This window comes from Syngnathus leptorhynchus, chromosome 2, assembly GCF_054491065.1.
Source record: "Syngnathus leptorhynchus isolate UIUO chromosome 2, UIUO_Slep, whole genome shotgun sequence".
Classification (NCBI taxonomy): domain Eukaryota; kingdom Metazoa; phylum Chordata; class Actinopteri; order Syngnathiformes; family Syngnathidae; genus Syngnathus; species Syngnathus leptorhynchus.
In genome coordinates this window covers 2543727-2562998 of record NC_141196.1, presented here as the reverse complement: position 1 = coordinate 2562998, position 19272 = coordinate 2543727, and the positions used below count along the sequence as shown (strand labels likewise).

The following is a 19272-nucleotide window of genomic DNA, read 5'->3' as shown; positions in this document are numbered from 1 at the left end:
ACGGTGGGAAACGTAATTTCGATCTCTTTGTGTGCCTGGCATGTGAAGAAATTGACAATAAAGCGGACTTTTGACTTTGATGCTAACCCTGCTACATTGCTAGCATGATTTATTTATGAAGGCCTGATTGGTAAAAATGGAATGTACACTCAATTAAAACAAGCTAACGCTGGTACATTGTTAGCATGACTTATTTATGGAGGCCAGATTGGCAAAAAATGATTCTGTTTGTTGTATATTTTGGAATGTACAATCAATTAAAACATTGTGAATTAAAACAGCGTCATGAAGGAGAGGCTTTGTGATGAATTCTTTTGAACTTTTGTTGCTAACCACAATTAAATAACTGGCAATAGTCTCCTTGCCATAAGCTTCAGTATTTGTGAGCAAATGATTGACACATCCCTTGGTCCCTCTGTTTGAACTATTTTATAACAGCAATTGAAGTCAGGGCCAGACGATCTTGAGATAAAAGCTAGAATTTCCTCCCACTTTGGACCAACGTGGGCAGGTTGAAAAACAGACAAAAAGGGTTAGAACATTTTAGATGACAGATAACTCGGTGAGAAGATGAGCTGAGGATTATTGAGTCCTTCCATGGGGGGGACGCTGGTCATGTTTGGGGTTTGAGTGAGTACGGCTCACTTGTCCAATCGCGGCCTTAAATTTACTTTTGTACCGAGGGCAGGTTGTTCCACTTCTTGATTCCGGCGCTACGACCCAGCGCTGCCGTTTCCACTCAACCGTAGTTTTTGCAAATTTGACAAATGTGTGGGTTCTGACATCATGCCGCCTCGGTTTCTGTCTGCAGGTTTTCTCAGCACCGGCGACCAGTCGGCCAAAGGCAACTACGGCCTCCTGGATCAGATTCAGGCACTGCGCTGGCTCAACGAAAACATCGGTCACTTTGGCGGCGATCCGGAGAGGATCACTATTTTCGGATCGGGGGCTGGAGCATCCTGCGTCAACCTCCTCATCCTCTCACACCACTCGGAGGGTAAAAGCATCTTCCGAAACGTTTTGGACACTTCTAATTGAGAAAGTAAAAAGTCCGAGTTGCTTTGGAGTTGAGCGTTTGAAGCTAACTGCGTCAAATTTGAACTCAAAGCAGTGGCCACTTTTGATCCGCTCTGTGTCCCCGTCCGTGGAGTGACGGGGGACATTAGCGCGCATTACCTGGCTCACGCTTTTCTTAATGGTCCGTTGCACTGAGCTTTCGCCCCTCCCCCTCTCCATCCATCTCACCTCCTGCTCGCCATTTAGCGGCTACACAAACACCCGGAGGCTTTTTGTGTTATAGCGAGAGGCCCGTGGAGGAATCTACTTTGTTCTGAAGTTACATCTGAGCGGTCGATGACCCGCAATCAAACAAAGATTGTTCGGCTAACCGCCATTCAAATGTTAGCTTTTCTGTATGTTCGCAGCTGATGTTAGCGCCGTACTGATGAGCAGAAGGAGCTGTTGAGACATGTCAATGAAATCAAGTGGAATTTATAATCATAATATTATACCACTGATTGCTTGACAAGACAGATGAACTGACTAGCAGTTTTCCCCCGACCCTAAATGAGCCAAGGCACATAATTTACATTTGAAAAATCTCATTGGCTAAAATAATGATGCCCGTTAGGTTGAATACAAGGTAATTCTCTTATCTGCTACGGAAGATAGAAAAAAATATTCATGGTAAAAAAAAATTAATGTGTTGTGGCACGGCGGTTGGGAATCATTGGACCGGATTGGACGAAGAGAGGCCCCGCCCCCTTTCAGCTGCAATTATATGCTAACATGTATTAACCCATTGTCTCTTTTTGTGCCGCCCTTCTTTCCTTTAAAACCAAACAAACCAATGTCTTCTTCATTGTCATCACGTCATCGCCGCCATCGTCCTCGTCTCCATCATCAGCTCCTTTCGATGCTATGTGTGTGTTACCCCCCCAGTTTTCTCCGCCGGGGTCGCAGGTAAGGAGTCCCGTCAAGCATCCGCCATCATGTTCGTGAGTCAGTTGGAGGGTCAATAAATGAGGCGTGTTTTCCAAAAGCAACCGTGGTTAAAGAAGCGGTTTTGAAGAAAAGCTCCCGTCTGCTTCCATATTTCCCTCTCGGTGTACGGTAATTGATTTCTGAGGGAAAGGGGGTTCTGCAGCCGCGTTTAATAATTTAGCGGCCGGCACTCAGACGCGGCGAGGCGGGAAGATGAAGAAGAAGAAGAAAAAGAAGAGTGTGGGGGAAACGAGCGATGCAGGCGGCCCCCCTAACGAGCCACTTGGGTAGTCCGAGCGACAGAACTGGCGTCAGACAGACTTAAGGAAGAAGAGGGAGAGCGACCGCCGCAGTCTTGACACTGCCTTTTCCAAATCCTCTCGTTAGCATCGCTTACATTATGCCGCACGTCAAGCTCCATCTGGGAGAAGATTTGAAAATAAATGCAAATTGGCAGATAATTCTATTCAATCTTTCAATGAAGTCGACAACATTCAAGGTTTGTTTTTTTTTTTTCTTCTTCTTCCCAGGCCTTTTCCACAGGGCTATTGCCCAAAGTGGAACCGCCATCTCCAGCTGGTCCGTCAACTACCAGCCCCTCAAGTACACTAAAATCTTAGCTCGCAAGGTGGGCTGCACCTACTCCGAGACGGCTGACCTTGTAGACTGCCTGAGGCGCAAGAACTTCAGGGAGCTGGTGGACCAGGACATCCAGCCGGCTCGCTACCACATCGCCTTCGGCCCCGTGGTGGACGGCGACGTGGTGCCGGACGATCCCGAGATCCTCATGCAGCAGGTAATGAAAGATCATCTAGCCGTGACATGGCGGGCCATGTGGATGATTTCCATACCGCCCTCTGCCTCTAGGGGGAGTTCCTCAACTACGACATGCTGATTGGCGTCAATCAAGGCGAGGGGTTGAAGTTTGTCGACGACAGCGAGGACAACGACGGTATCTCGGCCGCGGCGTTCGACTACACCATCTCCAACTTTGTCGACAACCTCTACGGATACCCCGAGGGTAAGAAAAATTGAAATAACAATGAAATTAGGCGGGGGGAGAAGATGAGCGATTAAAGAGGTCCGGCTTACGCGGGAGTTAGCCGATCTTGAGGATTATCTTTCACCGCGGTTGGTCTCTGAAGCTCTTCTGAAGCTCTGCGGGTGCTAATAGCATCTCGACACCATCCGAGAGTGTGGCAGCTTCAAATCGCAGCGCCGGCAGAACACTTCAAGCTTCCGTCAAACAAAGAAAGCCGTTTGGATGATGCGCTGGCGCTTTCAGAGACGATTGGCTTTGTCGATGATCGGTCTGTTTTTTTCGTTCTTTCTTCAGGAAAAGACATCCTGAGGGAGACCATTAAGTTCATGTACACAGACTGGGCGGACAGGGACAACAGCGACATGAGGCGCAAGACCTTGCTGGCGCTGTTTACGGACCACCAGTGGGTGGCGCCGGCAGTAGCCACCGCCAAGCTCCACGCCGAGTTCCAGTCGCCTGTTTACTTTTACACCTTCTACCACCACTGCCAGACCGAGACGCGGCCCGAGTGGGCCGACGCCGCCCACGGAGACGAGATACCGTATGTTTTCGGGGTGCCCATGATCGGTGCCACCGACTTGTTCCCGTGTAACTTCTCCAAGAATGATGTGATGCTCAGCGCCGTCGTCATGACCTACTGGACCAACTTCGCCAAGACCGGGTGAGCGTTGTTGCTTTTCAAATTCCGATTAAGAGTCGAAGTCGTCTTCGACGTCAATGTGTCCGTCGATTTACAAAGCAAGATGTTCAGTGCCTTGACGTTCTCTGGTTGGTCCTCCGCCAGGGATCCCAACTTGCCGGTCCCGCAGGACACCAAATTCATCCACACCAAGCCCAATCGCTTTGAAGAAGTCATCTGGACCAAGTTCAACTCCAAGGACAAGCAGTACCTCCACATCGGCTTGAAACCTCGCGTCAGAGACAACTACAGGGCCAACAAGGTGGCCTTCTGGTTGGAGTTAGTCCCGCATCTCCATAATCTGCACGATGAGCTCTTTTCAACCACCACTCGCTCACCCCCCGGCCCGGGCCCAGGCACCCCCAGAACCAGAACTACGGGCCCTCGCACCACCCACCGCCCTTACCCTACCTTCTCGTACGACCCGGAACCCGACAGCTCGGAGCGTCCGCCCCCGGTGCTCTTCCCCGGCGACACCCGCGACTACTCCACGGAGCTGAGCGTGACGGTGGCGGTGGGAGCGTCCCTCCTCTTCCTCAACATCCTGGCCTTCGCCGCCCTCTACTACAAGCGCGACAAGCGCCACGAGATGCGACGCCACCGGCTCTCCCCCCAGAGGGGCGGTCCCGCCAACGACCTGGCTCACAGCCAGGAGGAGGAGATCATGTCCCTGCAGATGAAGCATTCCGAGCACGACGCTCACCACGACATGGAGCCCCTGCGGCCCCACGACATCCTGCGGCCCGCTTGCCCGCCCGACTACACCCTAGCGTTGCGCCGGGCTCCGGACGACGTGCCTCTGATGACCCCCAACACCATCACCATGATCCCCAGCACCATCACGAGCATGCAGCCCCTTCACGCCTTCAACACCTTCCCCACCACAGGCCACAACAACACTCTGCCCCACCCTCACTCCACCACCAGGGTATAGTAGGCGCTGAGCCAACACAGCAGCGCCACCCACAGGCCAGGAAGACTGGCTGTGCTTTGAACAACCTATAAAGGGGGAGGGACTTCTGGACCTGTGACTCTCCGAGAACATCTCCACCACCTCCGGATTACGCCGCCCGGCTCGAGAGTGTGCGGCGTAGCGGGCGAGCTGTGCGTTTCGAGCCAAACGGTTCTTCTCAAAAAGTGTCGGGATTTTTTTCCAAGCAGCCCCTTGCCATTTCTTGAAGGGAACTCTCGCCTTTCCCCCCTCCCCTCATTTGAATTAATCTTAAATATTATGGTGTCGCCTACTGTTTCATCCCCTAATGTCTTTTTTTTTTTTTTTTTCTACATTGGTATCTGCTTTTCCCAAACCCTTTTCGAGTATTTGTAAAGGGGGGTGGGGGTCAACTATGAAAAGTTTCTGTATCGTATACTTTGATTCAACCAGCATTCTCGGTGCCAAGTTAATGTTTGCATACTCATGAAGGGCAAAAAAAAAAAAAAAAAAAACGTTTAAGAAAAAAAAAAAAATACACAATATTTATTGTCCACTAACAAATGTGTTCTCATGACAAAGTGCCAAACTGGCCCTTGATTGTGGTTTTCGTTTCTTTCACTGCTTGTGTCTTGTTCAGTTGTTTTTTCTTTTTTTATGTGAAATTGCATTTTGTTGAAAATATAGATATAGAGAAAGTATATACAGAAAAAATATATCGTTGTATATGTGTACAAAGGAGAAAGTCTATAATTGGGTATTTTGCGCTAGGGGATCTATGCATGAATTTTATTCAAAGGAGGGTCATGGGTAAGGGAGGGGGGGCGGACAATACAGTCGCACATTTCGTCGCTTCACTTCCCTACATCAATTGGAGAAAAACCAAACAAAAAATGCGTGAACGCGGTCGTCATCTCTCCCGTCCGTCTCTGGCGTGGATTTTCATTTTCATTTATTGTTTGCTTCAAGTGTGCGAGGTCCAACTTAAAGAGTGTGCGTGATATCGTGGCGTGTTTTCACCATAACTCGGCTCTTCTATTTACCCCACCCTGACCTTGGATAGGTCAAACCAAACTTAAAATGGCAACTCTTAAGCACACGGGTGGGTCGGCCTGCCAGGAGTAAAACAAACGGGGGGAAACCTTAAAGCAGTAACGTGGGAAGTTGTCCCGATTTTATTTCCCTCCCGTTTTGTCACCGGTGCTGTCGTAGCTCGTGTGCTAGCTTTTAGCCTGTTTCTTTGATTCCTTCTTCGTTGTATTCTGATCCACGAAGGGGGTGGGGGAGGTCGCCGCCTCACCGAACGTTGGAGTTTTACAAGACACGTCGTGCACAATGTGGAAGAGAGTGAGAGTCGACGATGACTGTCGTGGGAAAAAAGAGACTTTGGAGGAAGCCTTAAATCACAAAAGGGGGACACGCTGAGCTGACATTTCAAGGCATGGCCAGCTTTGTATCTTCTCCGTTTGCCAAGATGAAACTTTTGCTAGGATGTCCGATCCACGCTTTTGTACCCATGTGAGGTCAAAGTGGGTGAGGGGGCGGGCCACGAGGCGAACGGACTGCGACACTACCTGAAGCAGAAAAAAATATATATATAAAAAAAAAAACTGCGCTCCGGGCTGTTCTTCTTGTCAATTTTATAAACAGCCACTGGAATCAGACTTGACGTGAGATGGCTAAAGGACTTCCGCAGACACAAATTAATTAATAAGTGTACATTTTTAAATGTAAGAATCAACCAGATAAAATATTTGTAAATATTAAGTTTCTTGATAGTTTTTTTTTTTTCCCCCTTCGTTTTATTTTGAGGGGGAATGAATGAACAAAATGCCCAAATGATGTGATAACCTTTGACAACAGGTGCAGTTTGCAAAGAAAGGACGGCCGTGCTACTTTTGTTTTGTCTTGTTCTCATCGCATTTTTTGACCATGTGAACATTCTGTAGCATCGAGACACTGTAGCAGAAATTCATCATGCTGGTTTTTCGATTCAAATTAAAAATCAAGTTGAATTGCCACGTTCATATTATTTTTATTTGTTCACTTTAAAATGACATACATGATGTGCTGAGTACATACATTGGTGTGAAACTAAAAATTAGCCATCTTTTTTTTTTTTCCCCCCACCCACAAAATGAGAAGTGAAAGGAACCCGCCATTGGTTAACGATGCGACAAGGCCCTCGATTAGCTCACTTCGCATGTTTACATGAAGCCACTTTAATGTGGGTCCGACATGAGGGCTTTGATACCATAAGATGCCTCACACACACACACACACACATGATTACGATCATACAGCGAAACTGTCAGCACACAATTGCCTATACCAAGTTTATTATGATGCTACTACTCAAACAAAGTCATTTGTTTGAAGCCAATGGCACACGCAAGCACACAATAGCAAACACACACACACTGGCACATGAACTTCCTGCTCCGATTCCAAAGCAAAGTTGCACCTGTTGTCTATTTTTTTTTCCTTGTGTGTTTTTTTTTTAATTTTTATCAGAAACCCAAGATTTGACAAGAAGAAAATTGTTAGAGTGGCATTTTGAAAAAAAAGGTGCTAAAGTGTAGAGGAAAAACTATTAAGGTGATAATCTTTCTGTTTACTTTAGAAGTTATTATCCACTGTATGCTGTGATACTGATCTGGAAAACATTAAAGTCATTCATAGCCAGTCTTGATGTCTTTATTGAAGCTGCTATTCAAAACTATTATTACTAATCAACATTTTAAAGTCCACTCAACTAATCAATGTCAATTTCGAGGGAAAGCCACCCCCCAAAAAATTACCTTCCTGCAGATATATTCAGATTTCTTACAATATACACGTGAACTGTTCATCGTTTGACAACTCTGAGGCCACAAGGTGGCGCCAGACGCGAGAACCAGAAGTGTAGTTTTAAAGAATTATAAAAAATATATATTAAGTGTCGTTTAAAAATTTATATTTTTATTACACGCTTGTGTAGCGTAACATGAACTTCATTTTTTCTTTAATATAATCACTTGCATTAAATTCCCCATCTTCAATCTCACTGTAAATTCAGGCATTTAAAAAAAAAATTGGTGGATTGTGTCAAGATGCTATTACGCTACACAATAAATTATTATTATAGACAAATTATTAACAATTATCTGCCACAGGTAATAATTAATTTAATGTCAATTGAAAAAAACAAACAACGGACTTTTATCGACGCTCGTGCGCGTCAGTGACGTTTTATTTATCCACTTCCTGTTTTGGTCTACTTCCGGGTCACGGCTACAATCATGGACCACTTTGCCTAAGATGCTACTGTGCTCAGCGACGTAAAAAGAGCCAATTTACTCTCCAATTATCATCCGGAGGTAAGAAATTACACTTTGATTTGATGCAAAAGAATTGATTGAGAAGAAAACGTATTTGTTCGTGATTGTTGGCCTATTTTGCGTGCCACCATTAGATTTTCAGAGCTGCAATGTGCAAAACAGCCGTGACAGTAGTGACGTCAAATATAACATTCGCGTCAGAGGTGATTCCATTTTTGTCCCAATTCAGTATTTCGGTTGGATATGACTGAGCCTCGCAATCCGGGGATGTCATCCCTCCCCGCCGTCGCCGCCATGCAACCCTCCGACACCCCCTGTGCTGTCGACATTGACCCGGTGGAGTACACGCTCCGAAAGCGACTCCCCCGTAAATTGCCTAAGAGGCGCAACGACGTGTACGTCAACATGAAGACAGACTTCCGGGCGCAGCTCGCCCGCTGCCAGAAGCTATTGGACGGCGGCAGTGGTCACCGGGAGATCTGCGTGCACGGTTTGGGACTGGCAATCAACCGGGCCATTAACATCGCGCTGCAGCTGCAGGCCAGCAGCCAGGGGGCGCTGCAGCTGGCCGCCAACACATCCACGGTGGAGCTGGTTGATGACCTGGAGCCAGAGGACCCCGACGAGGCCACCGAGCCCCTGACGCGAACGCGCAACAACTCGGCCATCCACATCAAGGTTTTTTACCCTGACCCCTTGTGAAAAACCAAGAAGCAGTTGGAAGACTTCTCCCGAGTTGCATGCATGTGCGTCATACATTTATTTATTTGGAGGATTGAATCTGTTTTTGTACAAAAACGTTCGACTGCCACATCTAGGCGAAAATAAGTTTAGTATCATGTTCTAACGTGTTAGGTTTCACGCCATGACTTCCACGTTTGGTAAAACGAAGCTGTTCCGGCTTAGTTCTTTGTGTTTTAAAAAGCAAAATTAAAAGGTGAGACTGACTTTTTTTTCCCAGAGTGTGGCAGCAATACCCGCACCGTTTTGCATGCCTTCCCCCCCCCCCTTTTTTTTTTTTTAAACCCTAAATTGCTTTTCATATACAACTAATATTCACATCACCAGTGTACAGTGATTCTTGTATCGCACCGCGTGTTGTGTACTGAATGTCCACTAGGTGTCAGTAGTTGACTAGCTTCACATGTCTATCTTCGATTTTCTTCAAGAGCCCTTAACTTTTGCCAGTGGAAGTTTTGTGATTATGAACTACAAATAAAAATAGCTCTAAGACATTCAGCGATTTGTGAGTTTTATTCTTAATCCCTTGCCTTCGGAGATCTCATTTTTGTTTATCTTTTTGTTTTTTTATATATCTATATATATTTCTGTTTCTTGGATTTATTTTTTTGCCATTTTTCCCCCCTGGTATCAGAAAAATGTATTACCAATGTTAGGAAAAAATATATAAAATCAAAATGATTCCAAGCTACACAAAACAAAATAATGGTGAAAAACAGAAACTTCAAAAAAACTGTAGTTATTTCAAAATATATGCAGTACGCTGCATCAATGTGAAAGCGGCACTATGTTTTCTAATCAACTTTGTTAATTTGCAAGCAGGAAAGACGAGAACAGAGCGCTTGTTTCTTTCGTTTCTTTATCCAAGAATAATATTTTGTATTTAAATAGCAACTTTTACGGTGATTGGACTGGTCATGTGAAAACAGGAAAGGAAAACATGTGCAAACATCCTCAAAAAGTATCTCACACTTGCGCAACAAGTCAAAAAAAATGAGGAAAACAAGGAAGAAATGTCAACCGGTTTGGAACAGCTGACCATCCATTTTGCCCAAATGACGCAGATTCTGGGGATAGACTGCTTTCCCGCTCGTCAAAGACACGGGTTAACTCGCAGGATGTTTTTGTTTCTTTTAGCAGGCTATCACCGTGCAGACTCTGCCTGATTGTTTGTTAGACAGATAATGACGGTGCATTTTCAAAGTTCTCATGTGCTCCTCAATGAACTCTGGCTGCCCCGTCCGTCACTTTGAAAGAATGCGATGGCGCGAAGCAAAACGGTGGCTTTTCCAAACGTCTGTCGGCCACGCAAAAGATAAACGTTGAAAAATACAAAGCTCAAAAGTAGAAAATCTGTATAAATAGTCATTACGCAATGTTTACAACAACAACAAAAATATATATGCAACACGGACACTGAGTAAAAATAAACACGAGACCAAATACGTGTGAAGGCCTCGTTTACGTTTTGAAGAGAATTATTCTTTGGGTCCCCGTTCCGTATTTCACTTTCGAAAAGGTTAAACTGTCGGGGAAGAGACAAACACAACCGCGTGCAGTCCTAACTGGCACGTACACAAAAGTGCAAGAGCCACGCTTCTTCCAAAAAAGCAGTATTGTGGTCAGCGGATGTCCGCGAGGACATTTCAAGGTGCCGATCTCGCCAGCTTTGACTGTTCTTTGCCCTCACTTCGCTTAGTTAAAAAAAAAAAAAAAATGGTTGTGGGCGTTGTGCTTTTTTTTTCTTTTCTTAATTCCACACCACGTCTAGCAGCTAGCAAGTAGGTCAACAAAGGGAAGGCCTTTCTCTCGCCTTGGCCTAAAGCGGCTAAAGCTCAGAGTGGGGAGACGGGCCCATCAGCTAACGTCTTGCTGACAGGCCTGCGCGTCTGTGAGAAGGTGGTGCACTTTGCCCCGCAGGAAGTTGACGTACGCTTGGAGCAATTCGCCCGCCGTGGACGCCCGCCATGTGCTCTCCGGGCCCGCCGAGCTCGCCGGAGGCGTGTAGTCCTTTCAAAACAGAAATTTTAACACACGTGTAAATAAATGCATCTTTCAAAGCCAACAGTTGTAAAGTAGGACAAAGTTAAATACAACTGAACAGTACTTTGGTAGTGATTCATCCAATAGCCACTAGAGGGCACATGTGGTTAAAAAGGAAAATAGAAAGTGTTTCTCCTTTTGTAGCGAAAGCAGTTTCCACTCTTCTGGCAAGGAGTCTATGGGAATCCTGGAGCATTTTGTTTTAGGTCAAAGGTCACTAGTGTTGAAACCGCTCCGTGTTTGGCGTTTGCCAGGCTTTTTCCACCCCATCCAAGCCGGCCTCTATGGACCTTGTTTTGTTTGTTCCCTGGGGCGCAGTCATGCTTTGCCCAAAATTTTCCCACAGCGTTCGGTTATCCAAAATATCTCAGTAAAATGGCGAATTAAAAAAAAAAAAATCTAATTTGAGGCTTTATTTGTAGCTTAAAGTCCTGTTTTGAGAGCCTGGCATCATCAATAAAAGTGCTAATAGACCAAACGGAGAGGTTTTTGAAGAGCGGCCTGTGTACCACTGTGCGGAATTTCATTGAACGGGAGAACAGTTCGGCTCTTGTTTTGAAACACAAAAAAAGCTCACTGTTTGGCAAAAAAAAAAAAAAAAAAAAAAAGGGAAAGGTCACTGCACAGTGAGCACTCCAGTCCTCATTTTTAGCAATAAACGAAGATCGGGGCTCACCGACATGATCCATTTGACCTTAATCATTTTAAAGCAAACACGGTGAAGCAGCATTTCGCTATTATGCTGCGCGCAAGTGGAATGCCACCAAAAATCAAGTTCAACGGAATTTTCAATCCAGATTAAAAACTGCTTCCCCCCCGGAAATCACATTTTCTAAAATCTCGTTTTGTTTTATTCAAGGCCGAACTCACCGGGATGTTGAGTCTGCGCAGCAAGGCTTTGACGTTCAGCACGTTCCCCACCAAGTTGTCGATGTGAGTTTGCAGCCCCGCGTTGGTGACGGAGCCGCGTAGCAAGCTGAGGGCCTGCTGCAGAAGCCACAGTCCGCACTGCACTTCCTGGGCTTTCTCGGCGGCCTGATCAAAAAACACAAGTTACGCGGTAAGACACCTGGAGGAGGTCAGCGCAAAAAAAAAACCTCAATGACTATCTTACATTTTTCCTCTCCCAGACGTCAAAGTCGACTGTAGTTTGGGGAATGCTGACGGACTGGGAAAGGGTGCATCCATCCCGGCATGAATTCTAAGGAGGCAAAAAAGTAGGATTGATGCAATGGAACGGCCAACGTTGACCCTTGGCCGTATGGCAATCACCCACCATGGCGACTTGGGCGTCTTTGGCTTCTTTGATGAAATGGTTCAGGACCCTCAGGTCGCAGATGGGCCTCAGTGGGGATGGGAGGCTTGGGCAGGTCCACTCCAACACCATCAACAGCAAGGCAAGTAGTCCTGAAACAAAAAAAAGGCTCACTTGAGATGTTTGACAGGCAGCTGAAAAATTCTCTCCCAAGTTGACTGTCAAACGAAACATAAAGTAAAAATAACACACAAGCTACATAGCTTAGCCTTTCTGTCTGCTAGCTTAATGCTAGTTGCCCGCCACATCATTTTGCGTGGCCCGTAAAAGCAAATCACGCGTCAACTCAAAACTGTAAATTGTCTTCATTTGAAATAACAGTGAGATATTAGAACAATATTTTTGTGACTATTACACGTTCAAAATAATTTAAAAAATGTTTGCATTTTTTTTTTTCAACTGGATTTTGTTGCGTGCATGTGATAAAGAGACCCATCCATTTCTATTTAAGTCATTCATGGCCCCACGTGGAAAACCATAACGACAATTTGGCCCGCAACAAAAATAAGTTCATCATCTACAAAGAATATTTGCGCCGTACCGATGAGCTGAGAAGATATTTTTACCTCTCGTGCTTCTTTCTCTATAACCTTTTAATTGATGACAACTGTTTAACTCGATTTATGACGTAATATTTATAATATGACACTGCAATTTATTCTCATTAACATACACATGACAGCAATTTGTGATGCTGTTTTTTTTTTTTAGGAGGAATATAGAACCTATTCATAGCATATTTATTTATTTTATTCTAGATTTTGGTTTGGGAAGAAAGTTATGCAAAAACTGTTTTGCCAAATTTTGATGAAATGCTGGCGCAACGGGCAATTTGAGTCCAGATCAAATGGCTATCGATGTAGCTATGGAATTGCACGCCGATCCAAACGAGGAGGATTTAAGCCTCGGCCGGAGGTCTTGCCGTGAAATTGATTCTTACGCTGCGTAACCGAAACAGACGGGTTGCAATGAGTCACATTGTCCCCACAAAACGTGGCAGGATTTTTACCGTCATGTGAGCCGCATTCTGTTTATTGTGTCGCAGAGCTGACGACCACTCGTTAACTCGGACTTGCCGCTGCTATCCACAACCGGACACGACTACAATTTGTAGTAGGTCGGTCAATCTCGGCTTAGTTGTGATCAGGCCCGATGTTGACCCCAATGTTGTGATTTCGAGGTCCTCGCAGTCTCGATTTGACAAATTGGGGCTGGTTGACTTGTGGCTGTTAAATGAATTTTCGCGGCGGCTGCACCGTGATTGTGTTTTTTTTTTTTTTTCGTGAACGGTTCACCGGGTGTGCTTGGCAAATGAGAGCAGGTCTCCTGTTGTCTTGTCATGTGGGCACTCCGACTAGGTCCTTGTGTACCTCGAGCTGAATGCACTCTTTCACTGCAGCCCCAGTATGACGTTGATACACAAGGATCATCAGATGAAGGCCAGATTAAATTTGAAAGACTTGGGGCACAATTTGCCCGTCGTACCCAGAAATGCAATCCTTTTTTTTTTAAGTTTTGATTTGATTTATATATGCGGTGATTGTCAAGAAACTTGCAACCGAGATGCAAAAAAAAAAAACAAGTGGTTAGCGACTAGTCGACTTCAAGCTAGCGTCAACTAGTCTGCACTATGTCCACCTGGATATAAAACAGTTAATCGTTAACTAGTCTGTCCTATATGTCCATCCATATGAAATACAGCAACTATTTAATTTCAAACTTGACTCGACTAGCGTCACGGTAAGCCTGACTAGTCTGCAATTTGACCAAGCTCAACTAGTCTTCATTTTGAGTGCAATAAATTCAGTGCGTAGTACTGCTCCTAAGATTTTGACGACATGTATCGCAACGTAAAGTAAAACGTTTTGAAACACACATGTTACGTCTTTTCGTGTTTAGCTTGCAAATTTTTTGGGGGAGAAAACCAATTCTTTTAATGAATGCAAGTTTTGAACTTTTTAAATAGACTTGAAGATGTATGGATGTTTTTTTGCATTGAGGAAGCAGGCACTCTATGACTTGATTTTATTTGTGGATATCATTATTACACAGACAGTTTGATCTATTTTCAGTTTTGTTAAAACCCTTTTGAACCTCGATTCAAATTCATCCGGACGTGCCTTTTAGAAGCCTTGAAGATTTGCCACAATTTTGCAAATTACGCAAAAGTCTGATCAGTGATTCGGAAAGAAGGTCCCCATTTTTAATGATTGATGAATTCATCCAGTGGCTCAAGACTTTCTTGAACCTTTACGACGACGGCAAAGATGTGTGCAAATCATTAGCCTCCTTTTGCAAACACAACAAGTGTGTGACTCCACCGTGAGGATTAACTTTGACCTCTGCACCTCCGCCTTGCCTACGTGAGAATGCGCGGACATGCGTTATCACTCGGCGGGGGAATTTAAGCGGGCGACGTGGATCTAATCTATTTTGAAATTGAAACCGCCTTCACAAGTGGCTTTGGGCGGACGGTGGCAAGCATCCCAGAAACGCCGAGATGCGCACGTGAGGTTTCTGACCGCCTGGCAGGTTCACCCACTCCAAATGTGAGCGTGAGCCAAGGGGGAGATGGCATTTTAACGAGCGCCGCCTCCTGACCTCGTTCACCGAGGATGGCCGGCCGGCGCAAAATCAGATGCGTCTCGGCCGATCTGGAATCTCCGAGCGTAATTTCTGCACGTCCTGAGTACGTGACAACTTTGGTTGTAATCTGCACAGTCAGCGTCCAACATTAGGTGCGATTGACTCTACGACCTCGATATTCATCTTTTTTGTCAAAAGTGCAGTGGGTACAGGAATGAACCTTGAGGGACTCCAACAGCACAGTCCTGCTTTTTCGGAATAATGCGTCTTTAGAGGATTGCCGTTTGACAGCTTTTCACAAGTATAGTCAAATTCCACAGACTTTGTAGCGGTGGAATGTGTCGAGGTCAGCATGTTTTGGGTAAATAATGTCACTTTGCACTTTGCAGCTCAAGTAGTTGGCCTCAGTATACATTAGGTTACAATGGACCCCTAACCTGTCTTCCGGGTCCAAAATGGATCATCTCCTTATCAACTTGCATTCTTTGACAGTGCTAACACTTTTTTTTTTCCGGCCAGTATAAATGTGTTTCTTGCCAAGGAGAATCGTATCGTTATAGTATATTCCCCGTTCAATCGAATTAGGAAGTATCATTGAATGAACAGCCTCAAGTCAATGAACTTTTGAAGAGTTGTCCTCATCTCTAGGACATTTCTGTGTCTCCCTGCAGAGATTCCCTCCCAAAATAATCTTTCTTCCGAGAAAGTCACATTGAAACTTTGCTCCTCTGCACAACTTTATGAAATAATAAATTCCAATATTCAATGCAAGCAAGCTTTTGTGTGCCATGGGCCAAGTACGTCACGCTAACTGACTTGGGAAAATTCTGGTGCAAATGTGTTACATTAAAAAAAAAAATAAAAAAATCGCTCACTTTTCACTATTTCAATCTGTTGTTGTTCTTCCTGCACACGTGATTCAAAACGACTAGAGCGGTCATAGCAAGCATAAATCCACAAGTTGCTTTTTTTTCTTCTTCCCCGAAACATGAATGAGCGTCCAAGCGACAATGTCAATCATTTGCGCACACATGTTGTATCTTGCTTGGTCAGGACCATGACGCACCTGATCGGACAACATGACGAGGCTCTTCTTACCTCTACCGGTGTTCTGCAACATTCGCACACGGCTGCCTCATCTTTCAACAGCATTCCAGCAAATGTGCATCAATGAAGCCAGCGGCCAGAAAAGTCGTCACCTCAAAAAAAAAAGCTCCGTGGCGAGCGAGGCGAGGAAGTCTGACCGTGTCATGGAGAAAACGAGACCCCCTCCTCCCTCCCCCAGCAGACCGCGTTTGCATCACCGCTTGGCTGTGGCCAAAGCTTTTTATTTGCCTCAGCACCCCCCACCCCCACCACCCCCACTCCCCTCCACCCAAAGGCGCGAACTGTGAGGGCGAGGACGTGGGTGTCTTTCCCCCCCCCTGCAGCGCGTGGAGAGGGATAAAAAAAAAAAAAACTTATCCTAACTCACCGGGAAAGTCCATGGCGGTGTCTGCATTGCTCACCTCGTCCTCGGCCCGTTAATTGGAAACGAGGCTCTTGAAAGGATCCTCGCCACTTATCCGGTAGGTGTTTCTAAAAAAAAAAAAGTGTTCCCTTTTGTTTTTTTTTTGTTTTTTTTTTTTTAATAATTGATGCCCAAGAGGATAACGTTGCATTGTCCGCGCATGACAATCTCACTGGCCCCTAAAAATGTTTTCTCTCATTGTTATCCCCATCGAAAGGCTTTTGCTCTTTATAAAGAATGGCTCCCAAAAGGTAAATAGTGGCTCGCTAAAAAGGTGTGGAGACTTCCCATCCATTGTTTGGGTGCTTTCCATTTGCTTACGCGAGTTTGTTTTGTTTTCCCCCAATTTATTTTTCAAATGAGTCTGGAAAGTTGACAGTTCATTTTTGGATGCAACTTCACTGCCTTTTAAATGGGGACTCTTCAATTACTCTTTCCAAAAACATGTCAATGTACATCATTGGTCTTTTCTTAACCTACAAAATGTTTGTTTATGCTTTTTAAATATTACATTGTATTGAGCAAGTTGGGCAATTCAACTCAATGTTTTTGTCTTTTTTTTTTAAAAAAAAGGTATTTTCCACAGAAATGAGTCGACAGAATTGTCCCCTCAACTTAAAGTGAGTCAAAACAACACAGCAAATAACTACTTGTTAGTGTTGCTGCGCTAACTAAAATTGTTACCATAAATGTCTTTAATTTATATTTTAAAGTAGTTCCAACTTCAATGATAGTTTTAGCCCCAAACATGATTTTTTCCCCCCAATTGGACAAGGAAATGAAGATGAATGATGAAGTTTAAGATTTCAAGGCAGAAAAAAAAGTTTTGTTTTTTTTAATAAACATCTCATCCGTCATTTAATAGATATCTTCCGTCTTTGCGGTTTGCCTCCTTTTTGCCTCTTCGTTTCTATAACTCCAATCCAGTCTGAACCATCCGACCCTATTTTCCGCTACAGGAAGAGGCAGAGGATTCCAAGAATCTTGTCCATGGCGGTCTCGCTAGTTGTGAGCGGGCAGTGTTTCTAAAATAGGCGAGACATGATATAGCTACCTTGTGATATGACGACACAAATGGCCCACAGTCACACGCCGGAGACAATGTGACTTTTTTATCGGTTGCTTGCTTTATTTATTCCACAGAAACAGTAAAGCTGGAATTGCATGAGAATCAAATCCCCACGTCCGATACGTACGCCAACATTAAACCTCGTCGTCGTGCCCCTGGTGGAAGCTCTGCTATTAAAAGGCATCGATCGTTCCGGGAACTTCCCTCTGTGTAGGATGCTGTTATGCAGGAGGGGAGGGGAGGGGGGGGGGGGGCTGCGGGGTAATGCAATGTCACACACACTTCAGTGACGCAAGTCGTCGACAGCATATACACTAGTCACGATGATTCATCGAGACAGTGACACAATGCAAGAGTTGACCTTTGTCAACGATGGCAACGCTCACGTTTGATTCACGACGAGGGCCCTTTTCGTAAGTTACACGAAGAAGGTCACGACCCCTCGGTCGTATGCAGTTTCATTTCGATCATAACCTCTCGGCGCAGGATTTTCCTTCCAGTTCTATTTTGTGGAAACACACACGTGTGTTTCGGCAGCTTTAAAGCTCAACCGTCGCTACGTCGAAGTTAAGGAGACAATGTTGACAGATTGTCGCAGTTGTTTGCTCTCGCAGCGAGCTGTTTGCTTATGTCTGAGCCAGCGTGGGGTACGTGCCGCGAGCCATGCTTCCTGATCAGAGGGATCGGGGTGGGAGGTGACGGGGAAGGGAGAGGGTGGGGGGCGGCGTGGGAGTGTTGCGGTCACGACACATTAGCCCGCATTCATTGCGTTAATTGGATTGAAGTTCGTCAAGGGCCTAAGGCGGACGGCTTTTGCGAGCGCACGGAGAGGCCGCCTCCGGCCCCGCTGCCGCCGTTCCTGTACGTCTCCATTTCTCATCTGCAATTATGGGCTCGGAGCCAGTTAGGTCTCTGGCGCGACACAAGACAGGAAGCTGACATAAAAGAATGGAGGGGAGGGGCGAGGGGGGGCTGTTAGGGACACCGGAGCCGAGGTAGGAGCCGCCGACTGGGGGGGCCGGAATTCCTTGTTTCGCTTTTTATGCGTCCGCCGTGACAAGAATACGGTGACCTTGCTGTGATCCCGCGTCAATGGCCACATGTGAGTGGGCGGGGGGCATTTCAGGACAAGAATCAGGTCGCTGTGATTTCCCTCTAGAGTCAGGATCTCACCCTGGCTACTACTTTATAATGGCTAATATAGTGGTTGTACTGTATGATGTCATCAATGCATCAAACAATGGTCGTTCGGGCTTGAACAGACTCGTCGACTCCAGCTTGAAGTCGACTCGTCGCTAATTACTTGACATCATGCCAGTCTGTCAAAATTCATCGCTATATAACATTGGGTTGTTGGGTTCACCGACACCATCGACTAATCGACTTCAACTCGGCTTTCATCACATTAGTGCCGACAGCCCAAAAAAAAAAAGAAAAAAGATTCATCTGTTGTGCAACGGTCGGTAGAAAAACATCGATGCTTTGCGCCAATACAAAAAACAGCAGCATATCATGACACGATTGTACCGTTACACTACTTTTGCCTAATTGACTCGAGCATCAACTCGTCGACCTCTATTCGGCTATCATTGAGTTATGCAGCAATGACAAAAATAAAAGCCTTTTATGGTTACTAGAAAAGAAAAAAAAAAGACTGCTTTGTTTGTATTCGTTGTGTAAAATGTAATTAGAGGCGCCCGAGTAGTGTTCCAAAACATCCTTGGCGTCCAAATTTGAGTAGCGCCACTTCCTCGTGGTGGAAGCTCGTCAATTGTCACACATTTTCCTTTCTCGACTTCCTCTAAACACTCGAGCTGTGTGTGACCTGTATTCTTCACATCGCTAGAGTGGCTATTGACTGAGTATGGCACTGAGATTACACGTCATGAGAGAGTTCTGTTTAACATCTCCAAAGAACAAACAAAACACTATTTGATGAACCGTGTCCACAATTATAGTCAGAACATGTCCAAGTCGAGGAAATCATGGTAATGATTGACTTGCATTCTTTGTATGACTAATTCAAAACAGACCTGTGTGCCCCAAAATTGTA

The 19272-nt window shown here is 45.3% G+C and overlaps 3 protein-coding genes across 5 annotated transcripts in view; 2 read left to right on the top strand and 1 right to left on the bottom strand.

The window, feature by feature from the left end:
- Nucleotides 1-7213, top strand: part of nlgn2a (neuroligin 2a) — a 54152-nt gene extending 46939 nt beyond the window's left edge. Inside the window, exons 5-9 of the mRNA XM_085904912.1 lie at nucleotides 812-997; nucleotides 2514-2779; nucleotides 2851-3004; nucleotides 3320-3686; nucleotides 3810-7213. Of these exons, the coding sequence (XP_085761038.1) occupies nucleotides 812-997; nucleotides 2514-2779; nucleotides 2851-3004; nucleotides 3320-3686; nucleotides 3810-4638 (1802 nt within the window). The 3' untranslated portion in view covers nucleotides 4639-7213. The remainder of the gene's footprint in view (nucleotides 1-811; nucleotides 998-2513; nucleotides 2780-2850; nucleotides 3005-3319; nucleotides 3687-3809) is intronic.
- Nucleotides 7214-7884: 671 nt separating this feature from the next.
- Nucleotides 7885-9191, top strand: pop7 (POP7 homolog, ribonuclease P/MRP subunit). Its single transcript, XM_085905462.1, has 2 exons — nucleotides 7885-7994; nucleotides 8185-9191. The coding sequence occupies exon 2, from the start codon at nucleotides 8199-8201 to the stop codon at nucleotides 8655-8657; it is 459 nt and encodes a 152-aa protein (XP_085761588.1). The 5' UTR covers nucleotides 7885-7994; nucleotides 8185-8198; the 3' UTR covers nucleotides 8658-9191.
- A 220-nt stretch (nucleotides 9192-9411) lies between these two features.
- epoa (erythropoietin a) lies at nucleotides 9412-16199 on the bottom strand. 3 transcript variants are annotated; one of them, XM_085934777.1, is made up of 5 exons: nucleotides 16115-16199; nucleotides 12016-12146; nucleotides 11854-11940; nucleotides 11610-11774; nucleotides 9412-10706 (listed from the first exon to the last, which is right to left on the bottom strand). In XM_085934777.1, exons 1-5 carry the CDS (start codon nucleotides 16125-16127, stop codon nucleotides 10554-10556), a joined length of 549 nt encoding a protein of 182 aa, XP_085790903.1. In that variant the 5' UTR covers nucleotides 16128-16199; the 3' UTR covers nucleotides 9412-10553. The 3 variants fall into 3 exon arrangements, with proteins under 3 accessions (XP_085790903.1, XP_085790895.1, XP_085790885.1); XM_085934769.1 differs by lacking the exon at nucleotides 16115-16199 and adding an exon at nucleotides 15739-15911; XM_085934759.1 differs by lacking the exon at nucleotides 16115-16199 and having other exon boundaries at nucleotides 12016-12263.
- Between the last annotated feature and the right edge of the window lie 3073 nt (nucleotides 16200-19272).

Excerpts from the sequence above, each read along its gene's own strand:
- pop7 (XM_085905462.1), top strand. The coding sequence starts at position 8,199 with ATGACTGAGCCTCGCAATCCGGGGATGTCATCCCTCCCCGCCGTCGCC.
- epoa (XM_085934759.1), bottom strand. The coding sequence starts at position 12,228 with ATGTTTCGTTTGACAGTCAACTTGGGAGAGAATTTTTCAGCTGCCTGT. Across the intron at positions 11,775-11,853 it reads ACGTCTGGGAGAGGAAAAAT|GCCGCCGAGAAAGCCCAGGA; the intron begins GTAAGATAGTCA and ends TTTTTTGATCAG. Across the intron at positions 10,707-11,609 it reads TGCGCAGACTCAACATCCCG|GACTACACGCCTCCGGCGAG; the intron begins GTGAGTTCGGCC and ends CTGTTTTGAAAG.